Raw genomic sequence first — 21,378 nt, 5'->3', positions numbered from 1 at the left:
GAGCGGACCAGGTGTGGGGGAGGGAAGACATGGATGTCAGCCTCCTTCACCGCCCCCCTCCCCAGGGGCCTTGTGCTTACTGCTCCTTGCACCAAGTCTACACACCTGGACTACGGGCATGAGACAGGTCTAGCCACTGAGTACGATGGCCCAGCCCCAGGCCCCTCCAGGGTCTTTCTTGTCCTTTCCATGGTGGGGGGGCACTTCACCCCCTCCTAGGACCATTTGGGGGCCGTCTGTGGAAGGAAAGCCCAGCTGTGGCTGCGAACACCCCCTCCCACTCCCCAGCATGAAGCCTGGGGCAGGCGGCAGCCCCCCCCCCCTAGCCCCGCCCTCCTGCCCCTGCTGCAGCTTGGAGAGCTACCTGGAGTCCCTGACAAACCAGTTCAGAGCAGCAACCAGTTCAAACAGCATCACGGAATTGGAACTGGGGGAGAAGGGCTCCACCTCCCACCTGGGCCTTCAGCACCCCCAACCCTCAGCCCCTCGGTCACCCCCAGGCAGTGGGCACCTTTCCCCCCTCCCTTTCCAAGGAGGGTTTGCTAGGCCCCTAGGAAAAAAAAAGAAAAGACAGTGTGGGTTGGTTATTCCTTCCCCAACACCTCCGAGGCCCCCACCTGGGCCTGTGCTCCGTGCCAGGGACTCTGTTCATCCTGCAGGGGGCCAGCCTGGAGGAGGCGGCCAATCGATGAAATAAGGACATATTTTGAGAGCCTGTTTTGTGCCAGGCACTGTGGATCCTGTGACTCAGGTTACACTGGTGACAAGGGAAGGTGGTGGTGGGGGATGTCCCTGCCTGGATGGGGAGGAGGCGGGACCCCCATCTTTGCAGCCTGTTTTCGGAGCGTACCCAGGGCTGTTTCAACACTGTTTCTCACCAGTGAGTACAGAGGTGAGCGTGAGGAGAGACCACGGAGCTCTGCTGGGGGCCAAGTGCCCCCACCCCCCTGTCACCCAGAGCTTTCTTTACCTCGTAGAGTGCTGACAGCGCGCTCCCCAGCCCAGTAAGCTCCCAGCCCCCCAGGTCGTCCCGCGGCTCCCGTTTTGCGCTCCGCGCGGCCCTCAGAACGTGTCCTCCCCACCCTGTCCTTCCGGTGGCTGCCCACCTCCCCTCCCCTCTTCTAACCCCCTCCAATTGGTCGTCTCCCCCGCAACTGCAGCACCTGGGCACTCCAGGGGCCCCCTCAGAGCGCAGCTGACCAGCGCCCCCTCCCAATCTGGCCTCTCCTTCCCTCCTCTTGCGCTGGCGCACCCGGGCACCAAAGGTGCCCACCCGTGAGGGCCGGAACGCCGAGGTGCCGTCTCTGCCCGGGCGCGGCTCCACCTGCAGGGCGCCGGGCGGCGGGCGCGCGGCGGGCGGCGGGGCCGCGGGGGCGGAGGAGCGGGCGGCGTGAGGGAGGGGCCTGCGACTGCGGCGGCGGCGGCAGCCCCAGCCCGCGCAGCCCGGCTCGGCCCCGGCTCGGTCGGCGCAGCGCCGCGCGCGTCCACTCCCGCCGCCGCCGCGGACAGGCGCCCCGGCACCAGGCCGCCGCTGCCGGGCGCACGGACGCAGCGCGCACCGGCCGGGATGCGCGCCCGGGCCCCGGCCCGCCCCCACCCGCGGCCGCCGCCCGCCCGCCGCGCGCTTGCCTGACCGCGGCGCCCGCCCGGCCGCCCGTGCCTGTCCTCGGCCGCCCCCGGCCGCGATGTCCGCCCCCCGGGGCCCCGGCGGCCCGCGCTCTTGCTAGGCTGCGGCGGCATGGCCCGCGCGCCCGGCGCGACCTCTGCGGATTGCATCGGTGTGCGGCGGCGGGGCATGCCCAGGGCACCGGGCACGGCCTTCAATGGGCGAGGACACGGACACGCGGAAAATTAACCACAGCTTCCTGCGGGACCACAGCTATGTGACTGAAGGTAACGTACGTGTTGTCTGAGGCCCCCTCCGGCCGGCCGCGGCGTGGGGATGCCGTCGCACCGAGTGCCCTCCGAAGGTTTGGACCGCGCGCTGTGTGTCGTGTCCCCCGCCCCACCCACCCCACCCCGGCCCGGGCCCAGGAGGGAGGGAGCCCCTGGGCCCCGGCCGCCGCTGCCCAGCCGCCCGAGGGGGGAGCGCCCTCCTCCGCGTCCCTCCGGCAGGCGCTTTCCGCCCCCAGGCCTGCGGGCATCCTGGATCGGCCCTGGCCAGCATTTTTAAAAAGGCCATCCCCGCGGTTAATCTGGTGAAGAAATCCCGGGGAAATTTAATGGTTTAGAACCCTGGATTGCCATTTGAGCCCTGCCCAAAGCCTGCAGAATTTTCTAGGCTGCTCCCTCCCCAGAGACCAAGAGGGACCCAGAAAAAAATGCATGGCCAGATTCCCGGGAGAGGCTGTGTCCTTGCCCCGCCCTGTACCTCCAGAGGCAGGGCCCCCAGTGGGTGGGAGAACGCGGCTGGTTGGGGGTTGGTCTTTTATTCCTGGTGAATTATCCTGAGATAGAAGCAGCTGGCCCCAAACTGTCAGAATTTGCCAAAAAAAAAAAAAAAAAAAAAAAAAAGTGGGACATGCCACTCCAAAGGGGCCCTGCATCTGAATTCCCCTAAATCGTCTCTACAAGCCCAAGCCCAGCCCGCCCAGAGGCTGGTGGGGATCGGAGGGTCAACGCCTCCCTCTCACAGGCCAGTAACTTCCAGGAGTCCCTCTGGGCCACCTCTGCTGTGCCCAGGGGCGAGCGGGGAGAGCTGCTGAGCCGCAGCCAGGGGCCTGCGGAGTGGAGCCCGGTGCGGAATGGGGAGAGCTAGTGCGAGGCGTCAGCCTGCTGCTGCGCGGATGCGTGCTGGAGGCCTTCCTGGGCTCAGGGACTGGGGCTCCTTCCCTGGGGGCTGCTGGACTAGCTGCAGAAAAGTGTGGGTTTTGGGCAAGAGGTCCCCCTGGATGCCCCAGTGGGAGGGGCCCTGGGCACCGCGTCCGAGGGGCTGGTGCGCGTGGTTGCCTGTGTGAGCTCTGCCGTGGTGACGGTGACTTGACTCCCAAGTGGTGTCCCGCCACGTTGCTGCCTGGCTCCGCCGGAAACGAAGGCGAGCGAGTAGCCGAGCCCTTTGGAGGCTGCCGGGGTAGCGGCTCCCAGGGCGTCCCAACACACAGAGCAGGGGCTGGGTGTGTCACCTGGGCCCGGGGGTGCTGTGGGTGGCGCTTCCCGCTCCCCCAAGGAGAGGAGAACCGTTGAGTCATGCTTTGCTGATGGGTGTGTGTGGGGAGAGGGGGCTGGGCTGCCCAGGGCCAGGCGCGCTCTGCCTGGAGCTAGGGCTCTCGGGGCCCAGGGAGCTGAAAGACCCTTTGTCGCCTGCCTGGGTGAGGTCGAGGGAGGATCAGCGTGTGTGTCCTGCGAGTGGCAGAGGGTTGCTGGCAGGGGCCTCTGTGGTCTGGCACTGGCCAAAGGGGATCTTGGCAGGCACTGTGGTCCGGCTTTCTAGAGAAAGCCTCCTTTTCCCATCTCCACGTGGAGGATGACGGGACTTGTCATAGGGCTTAGTGACTGAAAGTAAAAAGCACCCTGCCTGACCCATAGGGGACGTTTGCAAACAGTAATTCCTTCTTAGTCCTCTCTGCCCCTCTTTTTTTCCTGAATTCACCAGCTCTGAGCCGGGGACAGCAGGGGCCAAGCGCAGAGTTAGAGTAGAAGGGATGGTTTTTACTTCCTGCTTATTCATTCAGCAAATAGTTCCTGAGCACCTACTGTGTGCCAGTCACTGTTTTAGCCCTGGGGGCTGGTCAGCGACCCTGTCCTTGGGCAGCCCGTGCTCTGGAAGGGACTCCTGTGACGGACGCCCAGGGTACTCTTCTCACCCTCTCGGTTCCTCGTCTGTAAAATGGGCGTGACTAGCACCATCCCGCTACAGGTCTCCGGGTTTCCGTGAGGGGCCACCTGGGAATTATACATTGTTAATTTTATAGTTGGCGGCTGAAGTGAGACGAGCTCCCATGGTGCCCTGGGGCCTCACACAACATCCCCATGTCCTGTACCCCCGTTTTATAGATGGAGGAACTGAGGCTTGGCCTTGGTCTGCACCCCAGACTGAGCGCCAGCTGTTTCTGGGCCCAGGGCCCAGGTGCTAGGGATGCAGAGAGGGACACATCTGTAGTCCCTGCCCTCCCTGAGGGCAGGTCTAGGGGAGGAAGCACTGGCAGTAATGATTAGAGTCGGAATTAGGTGAGACTCCTGGCCTCCCCGCATGACCGCGGACGATCCCACGGCTGTGTCCTGCCTGCAGTGTGCGCTCAGAGCACCGGGTGGTCACGGACTTGGCAATCAGAGGGAGCTGTGTTCAAATCCTCCTTCTGATGCCTCCCGTGCTGGGCCCCCTGGGACAAGTTACTACATCTTGCTGAGCCTCACTTGCTTCCTTTGTAGGAGAAGAATTCCTAAGGACTTACAAGGTTGTTGGGACAAAGAGTGATTATGTTAATATAGAAAGCACTCAGGCTGGCGTTTGGTCTCTTAGAAGCATTTACTAAACCGCGCTGTTAAAATGTGGAAGTCTTGTTCCTGTACGAGCTCCGTGAGCAAATAGCGGGTGCTGGGAGTTTGCGAAGGACCCAGGTGTTCAGCTGCATGGCCCGCCCGGCCATTTGGTCCCCAGACATGCCTCAATGCCCCCCAGCGGCCCTGACGCACTTCCTGTCCTTGAGCAGGCCTGGTTCCTCCCTTCCAGGCTGTCGTGCCGGCTGTGTCCTCTACCCCTTGCCCTTCTCATGGCTGACTCATTCTCATCCTTCTGCTCTTAGGTTCAATGCCATCTCCATGGTGGGAGTCCCGCTTGACTCTTTGGGTCTCTTGTAACATCTCAAATGCCTTGGGAAGAGCCCGGGTTCGGTTTTGTTTCGTGTTTCACTAACTCTCGGCCCAGCTCGGCTGATTGAGGGTGGAGGGTGGAGGGTGGGGCGTGGGTGCAGGTCACCTTGGGGCACAGAGGACTTGGCCAGGATGTGTGGGTGTTGGGGAGAGGATTGCAGCGGAGGCTCTCGGGGCACTGGGGGGACCTGGGCCCCTAGGAGAATGCCAGGAGGTGTGTGTCTGTCCAGACTTTTATCAAGAGTCAGACACGGCCCCAGGAAGGGCCCTTCCCGGCTTTGTTCTCTGGCTGCCACCCCCAGCCTGGACTCAGCTGTAGGGTGTGTGAAGCAGGTACTCCCGGGCCAGACTGGATTGCAGCCTCCCTCCACCTGCCACCCAGCAGTGTTTGCCCCGCATGGCTGTGTTACCCCGCAGGGCCGCATTCACCCCGCACGCACGGTGCCTCTGGGCCTGGCCCTGGGGGGCCAGTGATGGACCAGACGCAGGAGCTCACAGCCAGGGGCTGTGGCTGGCGCGGTGGCTGGTGGCGTGGTCTCGTTGAGAAGCAGTGGTCACTCCCAGACACTGTACTAGTAATACACTTCGGGACATGTTCTTCAACAGGCCCCCTGCTTTCCCTCCCTCCAGCATCTCTGCCCTTGAACTCTGGTGCGCACATGCCTCTTCGTGCACGGAAGGACATGTTCCTCCTCCGTTTCTCCAGCCCACGTCCTTGCAGCCCTTGTTGCGCCATGGGGCTTCTGAGTAATCGTTTCTCTCTACAGAGTTATCCTGATTTTACAGTTGGGGGCGTGGAGGGGCAGCACCAAGGAAAGAAGGGACTTGCTCAGGACTTGGAGGGGGGGGCACAGGCCTCTCTCCATCCAGCATTTGGGGAGTCTCTGCCATGTGGGACTGTCCCCATGTTTTGAACTTGTGCCCTGATAGTGCCGGCTTTCTGCCCAGGCCTCAGCCACAGTCGAGAGGGGGTGCTGCTCATGGGAGACCCAGCATTCAGCCAGATTGGCACCCCGGGGTGCACATTGTGGCTGATCTCCCAACAGCGAGTGCCCCTCACCCCGCTGAGAACTTGGCGGGTTCCCAGCAGGAGATCTGGGGCCGCAGCCTGGGCCAGCACCGCTGAGCGTCACACCACCCCCCTTGCACTGACTGGTTCCAGCGGGGATGTGGCCATTGCTCTGGAGGTCGGGTGGAAAGTTGAGAGCGGTCAGGAAGCCAGGCTGCGTGCTGCGATGGAACACGAGAGCCCCCTTGTTGCCACCAGCCACCTGGAGACCAGGGAGGCAGCAGGCCGTAAGCCCACAGCATTGGTGATGGCGGGGCGGAGAGCGCGTGAGCCCTGGCGACACTGGCACATCTGAGACCTGCTGGGTGAACCAGGACCGAGGCGCAGCTGCCCCCAACGCAGCAGTTCCGTGTGCGTTCCAGACCCTCAGCCAACTCTCTGTTACTTGCGGCCAGTGGCACCCCCGCGCCCGGCCCTGCCAGCCCTTCCTGGATCTCTGGAAGCCCAGGCAGCACCTGCCACTCGCCGCCCAGGTTTCTGATACATAAAGCCTGGAAGGATTTTGATTTGTTTGCTTGTTGTCATAGGCACCGCCTTTGATCTCTTTTGTTGGGTTCCAATCAGTGCTTCCGGTTCTGTGCTCCCGTCCTGGGGGCTGCTGAGCTGGTGTGTCCAGTTGGAGGAGAGGGCCAAGGTCTGGAGCCAGGAGACCTGTGTTCGGTGGCGTCTGGCTCAGTCCCTGATCCTGGGTGGGCCACTCAGTCTCTCTGAGCCTCAGGGTCCTCTGTGGACTGTGGCTTAGGTCACTTGAAACTGGGGCGCACAGTTGTTTGATGCTTTGACCCCTTCTCCATGAGCTCCCCACTCTGCTTCAGGCAAGCAAAACTTGCAGTGAACTTGGGCATCGATGGCTTGGTGTCTGTGGCCACGTCCAGCCCAGGGCCTGGGGCACAGTCGGTATTTAATAAATATTGTCCACCACCAATGATGTCCGCTTGTTTGGGGTCAGAGTCGGACCAGCCCTTAGAACTGTGTTCAGACTGGCCCCCACATCCATCCCCATCCTGCCGGGAAACCCCAGCTAAGAGGGGGACCTCGCTTGTGGCCGTGACCTAGAGCCAGCCCAGAGGGAGGGCGGGGAGAGCCAGCCTCTGATTTTTGAAAAGCAGGCTGTGGACCGCTCAGATCTTTGTTGCTTTTGCTTCCATTCAGGAGTGTCCTTTGCATAAGCTTTCCTGGGACCTTACAAACAGATGTGGTCTCCATTTCAGGGGTGGGGGCAGGGACGGAGGCTGTGCGTGATGGGACACCTTTCGGTGTTGTCCACTAAAGCGCGTCGCCTCTCGGAGCCCCTGTTTCCCTACACGGCTCCCGCCCGGGGTTGTCACAAGCTCTGTGGAGCAAAGGCCTTGTGGACGCCGAGGTCTGCCCTGTGAAGGGGTTCCTGTTGCGACACCTGGCTGTGTGCCACACGCTTGCTTACTTTCCATCAGTCCTGACGGGTAGGCGCGTGGGCTCCCGGAGGTGGGCTTTTCTCATTTTCTCTCTGCAAGGCGGACGTCCGATTCTAATACACTTTTCCACATCATCTCCTGCTTGTTGGTACTTGCTGCTGCTTTTGGTTTTTATCCTTCAAGCCCGCAGAGCTAAGGGATGTTTTGGAGGAGGTGTCGGAGATGCAGCAGTGTGTGGGAGGCCCAGGGCTTCAGGGAGAGGGTTACAGAGTGACGTCTCCCATCCCTCACAGAGACACATGTTAGCAATTCGCGGTAGTTCCTTCCAGCCTTCTCTTAAATGCCCACTTCCAGTTTGAAGAAGAGCCGTCATCTCTCCGTGCACACTGCTTTGAAGGCTACTTTTCAAATTGAGCACCAGGCTATCAGAGTTTTCCAGCGCTGTGCTACTGGGCTGGCTTCTCCGTGTGCGCCTGTGCAGCCGTGGACAGCCCCCCACTCAGAAGAACCCCGGGCTTGGTTAAATGCTCTGCTGTTACCATCTTGCAATTCTTAATAATTTTATCTCTGCACCCGTGTTTTGTAAGTGAGGTCAGGTGGGACAATGGAGCAGAGGTTACATGTGTGGCAAGCGTCTCCACGGTGGTGTCCGTGACTGCGTAAGCAGGGGCCGGCAGCCCAGAGAGGCCCTGCTCCCTGTGGGAACCAGAGCCCATTCTGCGCGCACAGAGCAGGCAGGCACGTTTGGAAAGGCTCCAAGGACCAAGGGCCCCTGACGCGTCCCTTCTTGCTCCTGTCGTTCCGGTGTTAGCTGATCACTGATGCGAAAGCGAGGACACGGAAGGAGGGAAACGCCGGACCGGGAAAACCCTGGCTCCTCTTCCTCTGGGCCCTCATCCACCCCTGTGTGCGGAATGCGTGGGCGTCAGAAAGTGGAGTCAAAGCAGATGAGTTGGTTTCGGGCCGCTCTGGGAAGAGCAAGTGCGCATGTGCGCCCGGTGTATTTCAGCAATTCCGCCCGCCAGGTCAAAGTCTCCTGTGTGCAGAAGGGTGAGCGGTAGAATCCATGCCTGTTACTTAAACTGTTTTTCTTATCCCAGTTGCCATTAAGTAGCAAATAAATAACACCATGCAAGTCCTGGGCTACGAAAAGGCTTTATGTTTCAGTACCTTTGATGACACGTTCCCCTGCTCTTTGAACAGGGGGCTCTGCTCGTTCATTTTGCCCGGGCCCCACGCACTGCACAGCTGGCCCTACTCTGCTGTAGGAGGAGGACTGGGCTTCCTGGGAAGGTGGAATCCTTGGCCTGCTTCCCACCCCCTTGGCTCTTGTGATTGGTCAAAAGGTGAGAGCCTGTCACCCACTGGGCAGCTTTTCCCTATTGGGCGGGGTTATAGCATCCAAGGGACCCCTCCACAGGCTGTTCCAAGAAGTGGCTGTGGTTTCTCTCACTTTAGAGTCAAGCCTTCACCCCGCAGGCCCACGGGGAGGGCTGCGGAGAAGGAGTCCCCAGCCCACCCCCCAAGTTCACCATTAATAAAGCAGATTTCCGTGCTCTGAAGCCCTAGCAGGGAGGGGGGCGTGCAGCTGTCACCTACGCCCTTGCCCCTCAGCCCCGCCGTCGGGCGCACACTCCTCCCGAGGTAGATGTGCTCTCGGTCAGGTACTCGTCAGATTGTCGGGTGCCTGGGCTGCTTTTTTCGCTTTTATAACCCACACCGAGTGAAGGAACACTGTTTGAGTGTGAAGACTCCCTACTCCCATCCCTCCCCCAAATCTTGGAACAACATTCTTAGGAGTGAGCCCTGTGCACGCAATTTCCTGTAAAAATTGTGCACGTGTTTAATGTCCTGCCACGTATGGCCACACTATTCTCCAGAAGTTTCCTCGGTTTTGCCACATGCCGATCAGCGTTAGGTGTTCTGCTTTGTTTGACCTTTGCAAATGTCATGGATGAGAAATATTTGTTTTAATTCCTGTCTGAATACCAATGAGGTTGAACATTCTTTTCACTTTTGTGCAACAGACGTTACTGGTTCCCTGTGCAGACCAAGGGGGGTGCTGGATTCTGGGTGTGTTGCGCTGAGGCACAAGGTCATTGCCGTCACTCCTCACTCACCCACTCACTCATTCAACAACTACTTCAGGAGCGCCCACTATGTGCTAGGCAGGGAGAGCGAGTGGGCAGAATGGAGGGACAGAAGAGCTGCGTCCGGAGGCCCCAGGTGCACCAACATCGAAGGGACACGGCCTTCTAGTATATTCCAGGCAGGAGGAACAGCATGTGCAAAGTGACATGTGCTGGTCCCTGGCAACCTCCAGGTTCCTCTGCCTGAGCCCAGGAGGTACCTGCCAGCCTACCTGGGGAGCAGGACCCACCTGGGACCCAGTGTGTGCCCAAGACCGGCACCGCCTCCTTGCACGGTGGGGACCATTGTCCTCCAGAGCCCTGGGCTGAATGGCCTGTTGAGGCAGAACAAAGGCGGCTCAGAGGTCCCAGTTGCCCCAAGCAGAGATGGGATCTCCAACTGCAGGCCCAGGGCCACCTCGGGCAGGCCTGGCCCTCTGCATTCCCCGCTGTGCAGGGGCTGTGGCCCTGCCACCTGGGGCTGCGTCTGGGGACAACTGTGAGCCTTTGCAGGTTCTTCAGCCTGCGGACCAGCTGCCCCCTCTGTCCGTGAGGCCGGGCCGGGCCGGGACTGCGGGCCACCTGGGCTTTGTGTGCTCAGTGAAATAACGCACCTCCTGTGCATGAGTCTCAATACAAGGGAGCTGCTTTCATTGTCGCCGTCAGCTTTTGCATTTTTATAATTTCAAAAACGTCTTTTGAAAACGTGCGAGTATGCCCAGTAGTGGAGGAAGTGAGCTCCTGAGCTGCTCCTCACCGGCCCCTCCCCAGCTGCTTCTGCAGCCGCTCGGGATTTTGCCGTACCTCCTTCACTCACTCTCCCTCCTTGCTGCTGATGGATTTTAAAACAAACTCCGATGTCCTGTGTCTGCACGCACCTCTGAAAGGTGGGGCATGTCTTGCAGAACCAGACGTCCCCATCCCGTCTCACAAAACGAGGACTAGTCCCTTTCCTCTGAGTCCTGGTCCATCTCAGCAACGCCCCCAGGTGTCTCAACAAAGGCTTCATCTCGGTGGCTGGTTTGACTTGCACCCGAAGTCCCTCCCGTGCCTGCCTTTGCTCGTTCTGTCTCTCCAGTCTCCTCCGGTCGAGCCCCATCCTTCCCATTTCAGACCCCTGGCAGCTGGAGTCATTCACTACTGTTCTGTAAGGGCTCCGCTTTCCCCACACTGTTCCTATCTCATGTCTGGATCCCAGTTGCCTGGAGGGCCTGGAAGGCTGAGGGGGTGGGGTTGCCTGGATCCTGGGAAGCAGCCACAGTGGGTGTCCCTCTCTCCTTGCAGAGCCCCTTCACTGCTCACCAAGACCCTCCCAGGCTGCAGGTTCATGAGCGAGAGAAATGGTTTGTTTTGAGCCATCGAGTTTCGAGGTGCCTTGTTACACGGCAGTAGAGAAATGTAACAGTTGTGGGCTCCCGAAATAGAACCGCCAGCCCCGCCCAGGTGACTCCCGGCTCTCGGGTACCCATGTACCAACTCCGGGTGTTTTGAGACGTGAGCAGCATCCTTGTGAAAGCGCATTTTCCTGCTTTCCGGTTATTCCCGTCTCTGGCTCTCTGGAAATACAATTTCTTGGTGAAAGGCTAGGGGTGTTCTTAAGGGCTTGAACAAAGATTCAAATGTCACGTTGTCTACGACATTAAAAATGGCCACGTCTTCGTTTGGAGGATCTTTAAAAGCGTAAGGCCGCACGCGTCACGCAGCGGGGACTAATCTGCAGATTACCGAGAACCCATCAGTCTCTGTCTCTCCGGCTTTAGAAAAAAAAGGGAAAGGATCGGCCTCCGCTCCAGCCGGTGCCGACGTTGTGCTGTGTTCATTGTCTCTTGGTGTGCGTCTGGCGGGCGGTGCCGCTGGCCCTGCCTCGGACTCTGCCCGGCTTGTCTTCTTGGGGAAGTAATGATGGCGGTGGCAAGGCAAGCTGCCCTTTCTGGACTGCTCCTGTGTCACCCTGTGACGTCCTGGAGCTTGCTGGAACGTTACCGAGCGGTGGGAGGCAGTGGAAGTGACCCCGCCTGTGCGCCAGCAGCAGGGAGGGGGCGTCACATGCCCAGAGTCGCACGGTGAGAGTTACGGTTACTCTGACTGTGCAGCCAACCACTCTGCTCTCAGTGACTTATGAAAAGAAGCATTTCACTATGTCCCCTGGATTCTGTGGGTCAGGAACGGGGGCAGGGCTTGGGGGGGCAAGTCTGCTCTGTGTGGTAACTGCTGAGTCTCCCTTTCAAGGAGGGGGGTGGGTAGGCCATAGGGTCCCCGCTGCTTTCACCCACACGCTCCCTGCATGGTGGGGATGGCCAGGAGACTGACGTCGTCCCTGGACTGTCGGTGGCCCTGGGATCTAAGGAACAGCATGGGGACTAGTTAATAATGCTACACTCTATACCTGGAAGTTGCTGAGGAAACAGACCTTAAATATTCTCACCACAGAAAGGGTGATGTGACCTGAGGGAGGTGTCAGTCACCACTAAGGTGGCAATCATTTTGCAATATGTAAGTGTATCGAATTGACACATTGTGCAATGTTACACGCCAGTTATACCTTAGTAAAGGGAGGCAGAAATAGTACAGGGAACAAGAGGAGAGGAAATCTTTCCTGGGGGGTGGGCTAGACTGCCTGCAGACCCGCCTCCCTGAGCGTGCACCGTGCGGCGGTTAATTCGTGCAAGAGGTTGGTTGGGGTGCGGCCGGTCTGTGGCCCCCTGACTCCTCCTCTGCAGGTATGCTGTGAGGTGCCCACACCTCAGATGGTGGCCCCTCCGCTGGGTGCAGGGGTGCAGAGGGGACGCAGGTGGGCCGGCCAGTGTTTCTGCTCCGCTGACCCCGTGTACTTGGCCCTGAGGCCACACAGACCTCCCGGATCACCCCAGTTGCTCCACCTGCGGAAGCAGCTTTATCAGAAGCCACTATGGCCCTTGGCGCACACGGCACCGACCCCCCGGAGGACGAGGACAGCTCTGGGGTAAATGTGCCAGAAGGGAAGGAAGCCACCCTGCTGTTCAGTAAAAACGCAGGTGTCCCTGCTCTGGGCAGGTTGGGCAGTGTCCAGGCATTGTCCCTGAGGCAGATGCTGTCGTTGTCCCCGTTCGACAGCCCTGGGCCCGGAGCTCACTACGGAGAAGGGACCTGCTAGTTTCAGGGAGTGAGGGGAGGAGCTGGGGCTCTCGGGGCATTTCTGTCCCCCACCTGCCTGACCCCACCCCCTGCCCCACACCTCCACAAGGAGTATCTTCCGGTCTTGTTCCGAATGACAGGTAAGCTTTGGAATCATCTTAGAATCATCGCTCGAGTCCCAGGCAATGGCCGGCAGGTCCTTCCCTTCCGAAGAGGGGGCCGTTGGCCCACACTAGAGGTGACCCTGGCCTCAGAGTACCCGGAGCTCCCTGTGCTTGGGGCGTCAGGGTGCAGCCACGGGACAGGCGGGTGCCCTGGGTGTGGCCGACAGGGACTGCAGCCTGCTCCGCCAGAACGCTGGCCAGACAGAGGTCCTGTGGCTGCACCCACACTGTAAGTTTTTCTAAAAAGCAGCTTTATGAAGACATAAGTCACATACCATGCAATTCACCTATTTAAAGGGCACAACTCAATGGCTTTTTGATAAGACACATAATTCATTTTCTGAAGATTGTGGTAAAAATATATATTCTATATATCACAACATATGCCATTTTAACAATTTTTAAGGGGCTAATTTTGTGCCATTAATTGCATTCCGCATGCAGGCGGCCCTTACTACTGTGCCGTTTGTTCTGGAACTCATCACCCCAGCCAGAAGCTCAGTGTCCCGCAGGCCAGGGCCCTCCCCCAGCCCCTGGGAACCTCTGAGCTGCTTCATGTTTGGGTGAATTGCGCCCCCAGGGGCCTCAGCTACGCGCAGCCGCACACCTCGTGTCCTGTGGGTCTGTGTAGGGCAGCGAGCGTGGGGTCCACGGTGGGAAGGAAGTTAGATCTTCAACAGGCCGAGGTTCCCCGGGGAAGAAATGTCACAGAGGTGGCCTTGGTGCTCTGCAGGAGGGAGAGGTGGGGGAGGCTTCCCAAAGGCACCTCGCCCCAGCCAGGGAGCAGGTGTGGGCGGATCCACCGCCCACTCCGCCAACGTGGCATCATCTGTTGGCCACTCCTGTCACTGAACTGTGGGCGTCCAAGCAGGGCTGCGTCCTCTCCACTTCCCGGATGAGGTAACTGAGAGTCGAAGCGGAGACCTCCCTGGCCAGGAGGAGGCAGAGCTGCGGCTGGCTTCCGATGCTGTGGGCGCCTCTGGCGACCCTTAACTCCGCCCCTTCCTCTTAGGGGCCCCTCCCCCACACCATGTCCTGGGTGCTAATTAGTGTTTGAGAGGGACTGGGGTGGGGGGCCGCCCGCCCCCGCCCGGCCTTGCTCTGTGTCCTCTGCCCCATTGTGCAGTTGGCCTGTCGAGGCCTCTGTGCCTTTGGCTCTAAATCGGGGCCAAAGAGCGCCCCCTCGGGTCTGTTCACGGGCGGACTGAGACGGCGCATGGGGTGCACCTGTCCCTCAGAAAGGTCCATCAGATGCCCGTCTTTCTACTGACGTGGGACTGTGAGCGGAGGAAGCCACGCCCAGCCCGTCCACGCTTTTCAGTGTCCCTGGGAAAGATACTGCAGGGAGACTGAGGCCTTGACCCCCCTGTCTGACCCACCTCGGCCCCAGCCGCCTCCTTTAACCACGGAGACAGTTCAGCCCAGGGGCAGGGTGGGAGGGGGGAGGGGGGTGCAGTGGGGGGGGCAGACATCCTGTGGGGGGTCGTGAAAATGGGCTAGGGCATCAGCTGGGCCCCAAGGATGCACGTGAGCTCCATGATGAAGACTCGGTGGTGACTTTGCCTCCAGGTGACAACTCCCTGAGTCCCAGGCTTGGGAAGAGGTAGGGTGGGGCAGGAAACTCTCAGGGCCTGGCCTGTGACCCAGGTACACCTTTTTGATGGCACGTTCCCTGCAGGTGACCCAATTTTCAAAGCCTTGAACTGGGACATTTGTGCTGGTGCAGGTGTGTGTCCATATGGGGACAGTGGGGTGGCAGGTGATAAACTGGGGCAGTGGCTGAAATGTGGGGGCTGGGGCCGTTGTGGCTGTGTCTTGGTAAGGGGCCATGCTGTGCGATGACAGGTGGTGACAGCGGCCGTGTAGGCCCAGGCAGAGCTGTGACCGCTGTGTGACCCTGGGCAGGCCACAGGGCCTCCTGGCCTCAGTTCCCTCCTGTGTAAAATGCAGACCCTGCTTTGGGACGCGAACGCTCACGTGTTACCTGGAGCGAGGGCGTCTGCAGCAGGAACCGCACTTGGGTGTGAGGCCTGCACCCCGGGTGCAGGACCGCACGGGAACCCAGGAGGGCTCCGATGGGACGACGCTGAACCCGGGGCCCTCAGTTACGCTCGGTGCCCACACACTTGGGATCAGAGTGGGGCCGGCAGGAAGGGGCTGGCTTCATTCACGAATGAGGGAAGGCACATGTCTGTTTTTGCAGCCGAGCTGGACCTGGCCCCTCCTGTCTCCCGTGAAGGCTGCTGGGAGGCCCTGTCTCCAGCCCTCAAGCTGCTGTACCATCCTCCTGACCCTCCCCACCCTGGTCAAGTCTGCTCCAGGGACAGAGGGCTGCTCTGATTTGTAGGTTTGGGAAGAATCGTGACATAAGGGGACAGGCTGATGGCAGGGGTGGGGTGGGGAGGGTGAAGTCCGCTCTGGGTTCTGGGATAGCGGGTCCTGCTGGTGTGAGGCTCACATCCCATTTTCCCTGGGGGTCCTTTCTCAGGAGCCCTGAGCTTTGCTGAGCCCGACTCTACACAGAGCCAGTGCTCTTTGTCCCCTCGGGCGGTTCCAAATGTGGGCAGGGGCAGGGGTGCTGCTTACTGGGCCTGCAGACACCCCAGCCAAGTCCCTCAGAGGACTGAGGCCCAGAGGAGGGGCAAGGGAGGGGCACTCAGGGTGTCTCCCCTCACCCCCTTCCCTGGACCCCCAGGCTGGGCTGCAGGGGTCCAGCTGGGACTGTGGGCAGCTGAGCATTAATTGTGCTTTGGCTGTATAAGCTTCGCTCCCGTGTAATAGGCCTGCTGGCTGGTTGGATAACCAAGGTCCTTCCCTGGGGCTGCCCCTGCTGGCCCGCCCCTCCTGCCCTCCCCGTCCAGCCTGCTGTTTGGAAAGAACACAAAAACACAGTGAGTGGAAGAGAAGGCATGCTGGCTTTCACGTTTTAGACGGAATTGGTGGCGATAAGAAGTCAGGTGGGGCTGGGGAGCATGGGATGTTTAGGAGAGGAAGGAGTGGGGGGAGGAGGGGGGTAGGAAGACAGAGCTACACTGAGAGGCCTGGCCACAAAGGAGGGGGGTGGGACCGATGTGTTTAGGGGACTTCCATAAGGATTGGGGTGGGGGGTCTTTGTGCGTCTATGCGCCTGGACTGCCCACAGTTTGCTGAGCACCTAGGCGCTTTGCTGGGTGGGGGCGGGGAACACGGCTGTGGATATGACTGACAAGGTCCATATGCCAGGAGCCCCAGAACAGACCACGTGGGCCAGGGACCAGTGCTGGGGCCATGGTGGGGAGGGGTCTCGGGGCTGGGCTGCCCAGAGGAGGGCCAGGTGGTGGGAAGTCAGGGAGGGCTTCCTGGAAGAAGTAAATTCATCCAGCACATATTTCCCGGGGCCTGCTGTGTGTGGGCATTGAGATTGGTGCTGGGGACCCAGGAGACACAGAGCCCTGAGGGAGTTCTAGGATCTAAGGAGAAGCAGGAGTGTGGGGGTGGCGGACAGGGCTCCAGAGCCACGCGGGTGGAGGCACAGGTGGGAGCTGGCTCGGCAACACCTGAGGGCCCTGGCTCAAGGCCCGTCTGCGGCTCCTGTGATTGTTTTCTCCAACTGATGGACAAGGACACGGAGGCAGGGCGTTTCGCAGCTCATAGTGGAGGGGCTGGGACTGGAACCCAGGCCTGCAGAGGCCAAATCCAGCCTGTGCTCAGGTCTGCAGCGGGGCTGTGGGGCAGGTACCGTGTTCCGCTGGCTCAGGGGCTCCTTGGCAGCCCCCCACCCCCGCCTGCCTTTGTTACCGGCCGGGATGCTTTGAGCATCCTGAAGGCTTGAGGGGCCGGAATCCCCGGAGCTGACCCGCTGTGCGGTCATCTGGTGTTTCCCGTCCAGCACTTGGCGAGCTGTGAGAGGGCAGTGGAGCCGTGGCTCGATTTTTCTCTGACCCAGATGAAGAACTGGGCAGTCACTCTCCCGATATGACAGACCCTGACTTATGTTGAAAATGGGGGTGTTGGTGGCAGTTGAGGGGAAGCTGGTATTTGTAGAATAGATGTCGTGAACCAGATGCTGGATGCCGGCCAGAGGCACCAGACCCCGCGACACCCCACACCCCCAACAGAGGGGAACACTGAGGCTCGGATGCTTGCCCAGGGCCACACAGCAGCAGGGTGGTGGAACTGGGGTTCTGCCCAGCTTTGCCTGACTCCAAGGGAATGCCGTTCCCAGCACAGTCAGTGGCGCCCAGAGCTAGTTTTGCTGCTGCAGGAACCCCACCCCGCAGAGCTATGTAGGGCAGGCAACCCCACGAAAGAGAATGAAGAGGGAACTCTAACAAAATGGGGCCCCGCAGCTCTCCCCCCAGCTCTGCCTCTCTCAGCCTCGCTGGCCCCTGGAAGGCCTTGCTCTCGCCTCCTGAACAGCCTGCTTCTCTGGAAATCAGAGCCCACCAGCACCTGCCTTCCAGAGACGGGAGAAGAGTGGATTCTAGCCGCTCAGTGCAGGCTCCTGGTGGGGGGACATAGCCCGTTTTCTGGAAGTCTCAGGCAGAGGCCGGAGGGAGCCTGGGTGGTCTGTGTCCCTGCTGAACGCTTGGCTGCTGCTGTCACGTCCTGTGCACACACCCTGCCGTGCGGGGGGGCTGTGGACACCCCCACAGGGAGTCCCTTCTCACAGACCCCGGGCAGGGGACCACAAGGGGTGGGGCGCTGTACCGTCTGTGGCTGGGGGGGCTCCCTTATGCCTCATATCTGTATAATTCTGTATTTTCACTTCTCTCAAATATGTATGTAGTGGGATTTCATTATCAGTTGCTTTTATAGTCATTAAAAACAAAAGTCATTTTATTATTGGGAATTGAAGGCCTCTACTCTCACACGGTCAAGTGCAGTTCACGTGCGGAGGCGGTGAGCTGTGGGGAGCGTTCTTCCAGACCTGGCCCGTTCTCTGTGCCGGCGGCAGGCTTCATCGTGGGGACGGAGCGCAGCCGATTCAGGTGCCGGAGACCAGAGGCGGTTGTGGTTTTGTTTCTGCCCCGTTTTGCGTGTTGCTGTGACTTCACGCCACACTGTGTCTCTGAGGATTCATCCCCGGAGTGGGAATTGGAGGGTCAAAGGGTGCGTGCATTTTTATTGTGATTGCTGTGGCCGGCGTTGCGGGGCCCGGCTCTGCAGCCCTCGCCAGCGCTGGGCCTCATGGCTTCTCACGCTTACAGAGCCCTTCCCTCAGGAATGTTCTCCAGGCCTCCCCTCTGCCTGGGCAGCCTGCTGGGAAGATACTGGGTGGAGTGGGCCCAGGCGCAGCCCTTGGGGGCGCTCAGTCACTTGCCCTGGCCAGGATCCTGCAGGGACACCCCTGAGGGGATGGAGGTTGGCTGGTTGGTTACTAAAGCCGAGTGTGGGGGAATCTCTGGGCTGGGGGGCGCTGTGGTGGGCTCTCTGCTGGGAGTGCTGTCGGTAGGGATGTTTCCACCACCTGCTGGTCCCAGTGGGGTCACAGCCACTGGCTTGTGGTGCCTTGCTGATCTGGGCTGAGGGGCACAGCCTGGCACACAGGAGAAGGCCTTGGAGGTGGCAGTTCCCATCCTCGGCCCTGCCCCAAGGGCTCCTGGCTGGAGGCCCTGGGGAGGGTCACGTGGCTTCCACAGCCCCAGCTCGCCCACTCCCTGGGTTGGCAGGAGGGAGGAGTGGGCCAAGGGCCTAGGGGGACAAAGACGTGCAGTGGCAGGCTTGCTGGCCTCGCCCTGACCATCCAGCAGGGACCCAAGCCTGAGCTGTCTGCAAGCCATTGCTTGCAGCTGTCCGGGGAGGGTGGGAGAGTCAGGAGGCCTGGACCTGGGTCCAGGCAGGCCCCATGTCTGTATAACCTCTTGGGCCCCCAGTGTTCCCATCAGCAGAGGTGTGGGGTGGGGATAGCAGCTCTCAGATCAGAGGGTGGCTGTGAGAACTACGGGGGGATGGGTGGAAAGGCCTGGAAGTTGTCTTGTCAGAGAAAGCGCCCAGTAGACTTTTGCGCGAGTTTCCCTTCTCACTGCCCGGTGGTCTTTGGAGACCCCTGAGCCACGCCCTTACCATCTGTGGGTGCAATCAATGGCTGTGGTTACACATGGGGGGGCGGCGCCCTTCCCCGCCGCCAGGGGAGCTCACTGAGTGCGTGCTGTGTGGGCCTGGGACTTGTCCCCAGTCTATTAGGGTCCGTAGGCAAACGCCTCCCGCCTGCCGCTGCAGGGCGGGGGCTGGCGGTTTGGGGCTGTGGGACGTGGGTGGGCCTATCAGATCCCTCTGCTCTTACCTGAGGCACCTGAGACATTGGGGGATCTAAGTCCAGGGGCTGCCCAGGTCCCGCCACTGCCATGACAGAGCCTGGGTGGGGCCCCAGGCCGTGTCCCCGTAAACCTGGGCCGGCTTGGAGCCTTCTGAAAGTGAGACAGCTGGATGATTCAGGTGCCGTTGCCAATGTCCCTCATGTCTTTCCATCGCCAGGGGAACGGGCTTGTGGCACCCCCCGCCTTTGTCTTCTCTGTTTGGGGGTGGGGTGGGGTGGGGTGGGGTGGCCTGGGCCCGGCCCTGTGCCTCACCCTTCCTGTGGCATCCTGGGGGCTGGTGAGTGCTTGCCTCCGCCTCTGCACTCCTCCCCAGCTCTCCTTTGGCAGCCTGGGGACGGGGTTATTTCAAGGGGATCCCCATGGAAACGGCAGTGGGAGGAGGCTGCGTCAGCTCCTTGTAATACTAGTTGCCTTGCGAAGTGCCGAGTTGCTGTGGCTGCGTGTCCCTGGCTAAATGGTGTGTGGGCCTCTGCTGGCACCTTCTCTGCACCTCATGGGTCTCAGACTGGGAGTCTCGGCCCGAGAGAGGCCAGTGAGTGTGACCCCGCCACTGGCACTGCCCACCTGAGCCTCCAAGGCTCCTTCACGGGAGACCAGGACCTCCCAGGGACCCCCAGGCCTGGCCTGGCCTGAAGTCTCTTCTCCCCAGCAGGTCTGGGGTGGCAACTGGCACAGCCTCCCCGAGCCCTCGTGGCTGGGCTCTGTGCTTCACTTCTGCTTGCAGCTGTTGCACCCCTCAGTGTTCCGCTGTGCCCCCCGCCCCGTTTACCCACTCCTCCTCCACCCGGCAGACCTCATTTTGCACAAGCGGCACCCTCCGCTCAGTGAAAGCTACTGGCCGTCTGGCCTCACTTTTCTCATCTGATTGGTGGAGACGCAGGTGCCAGCCTGTACACATGGCTGGTGAGGAGTGGTGGGAAGGTGGGCTGTAGGTGGGAGTGCTATGTGGGTACCAGCAATGTCTCCATGGCTGCGGGACCGGGGGATGGATGGGGGACACCCTGGGGACGGGCTTGGGGCCTCAGACACCCGCGGAGTGTCCTCAGCACGACGGCGAGACCCCTCAGCTCCTATGAGCCCAGTGTGTGCGGGATCACGGCTCTCAGCGGTCCCACCCCCAGTCCCATTTGGCGGGGGGTGGGGGGAGGGGGGAGCGGGGGGGTCCATGTGCACGTTACAGATGAGGGAGTGGAGGCTGAGGGAGCCCGGGAAGAGACAGCTGGGACTCAAGCCCAGGCCTGCAGGCACCGGGCTAGGTGCCCCTGCTGGCCTGGCTGCCAGGCCTGGCGGTGGGGCTGGGCTAAGACCACCCTGGCTGGAGGAGGAATGAGCCCCAACTCGGTGGGTGGGAGTAGGTGGGGTGAGGCTGGAGCAGGCTGTGCTGGGCAGGTCGGGGGAGGGGGACTCAGCCCTGCAGCCCGGGGTGGTTGAAGACGCTGGGTTCTCGTCTCTGGATAAGAACGGACACTTTCTGGGTGCTTCCTGGGGGTCAGGTACAGTTCCAAGCACCTCACCTGAGCCTTCCACGTGGTCCTGTAGGTAGCATCGTTTCTGGCTTCGTACACATGAGACAGAGAGGTTAGGCAATATGTCAGAGTCCCTCAGCCAGGAGGTGACAGGGTGTGGCCCTCGGAGAGTGTCCAGTGCAGCCTCCTCAGGGACTGGAGGCCACATGGCCATGTGAGGAGCAGGTGTCCCCCTGCTTCAGGTTCCGGGATATCCGGGGGGCCCAAGGGTAGGGGCCCAGCGCCTCCCTCAGAACATCGCGTGGGGGTCAGGTTATTTGAAGCAAGCAGGGGCTCTGGTGCTTCGAATGGTCTCCGAGCCACTTGGGTTAGTGGAAGTGACACATTTCACACTCCAGTTTTTCTTAAAACTTGAACTTTGCAGCCTCACCAGTCCGCTCACGAAGCTGCCCAATGTGTGCGGTGACAGTGCCCGTGTCTTGTTCTGGGACTGCTGGGCTGAACAGGCCAGACTGCCGCAGACAGTGTGCGCTCCTGAATGGAGTTAGTCCGGTCCCCTTGAGCGGTTCTGGTTGGCGGATTAACGCACGCTCGCTGATGCAGACGGGCGCGGGTCCAGCCTGGCGTGTCTAGCCCGGGCAGCTGACACCGGAATCCGGAACGTTCTTAGCTGTTGCACAGAGGTGACCGGGAGGCACCCTGGAAAGGCTGGGGAGAGAGGCATTGGGTGCCCTGGGCTGCGGAGGTGACAGTACCACACAGAAGTGACCCCGGCAACCTGCTCATCTGCCCGCCAGACAGCTGTCTGCTCCGCACTGGAGCGTATAGCGAGTCTCAGTAAAAAGCTCTGTGTGTGCACCGTCTGTCTGTCCTGCTAGCTGTCGCTGGGAAATGAGGGGGCAGTGTATGTGTCTGCACCGTGGGTCTCCTTCCA

General features: G+C 60.7%; 1 protein-coding gene across 1 annotated transcript in view; it reads left to right on the top strand.

The window, feature by feature from the left end:
* Positions 1-1,418: 1,418 nt before the first annotated feature.
* The window catches only part of PPP2R2C (protein phosphatase 2 regulatory subunit Bgamma), an 85,493-nt gene continuing 65,533 nt past the window's right edge, over positions 1,419-21,378 (top strand). Inside the window, exon 1 of the mRNA XM_053923312.2 lies at positions 1,419-1,893. Within this exon, the coding sequence (XP_053779287.1) occupies positions 1,824-1,893 (70 nt within the window). The 5' untranslated portion in view covers positions 1,419-1,823. The remainder of the gene's footprint in view (positions 1,894-21,378) is intronic.

The sequence above is a fragment of the Desmodus rotundus genome, chromosome 4 (assembly GCF_022682495.2).
Source record: "Desmodus rotundus isolate HL8 chromosome 4, HLdesRot8A.1, whole genome shotgun sequence".
Taxonomy (NCBI): domain Eukaryota; kingdom Metazoa; phylum Chordata; class Mammalia; order Chiroptera; family Phyllostomidae; genus Desmodus; species Desmodus rotundus.
Note: the sequence above shows the minus strand (reverse complement) of the source record. Positions and strands in the feature narration are given on the sequence as shown.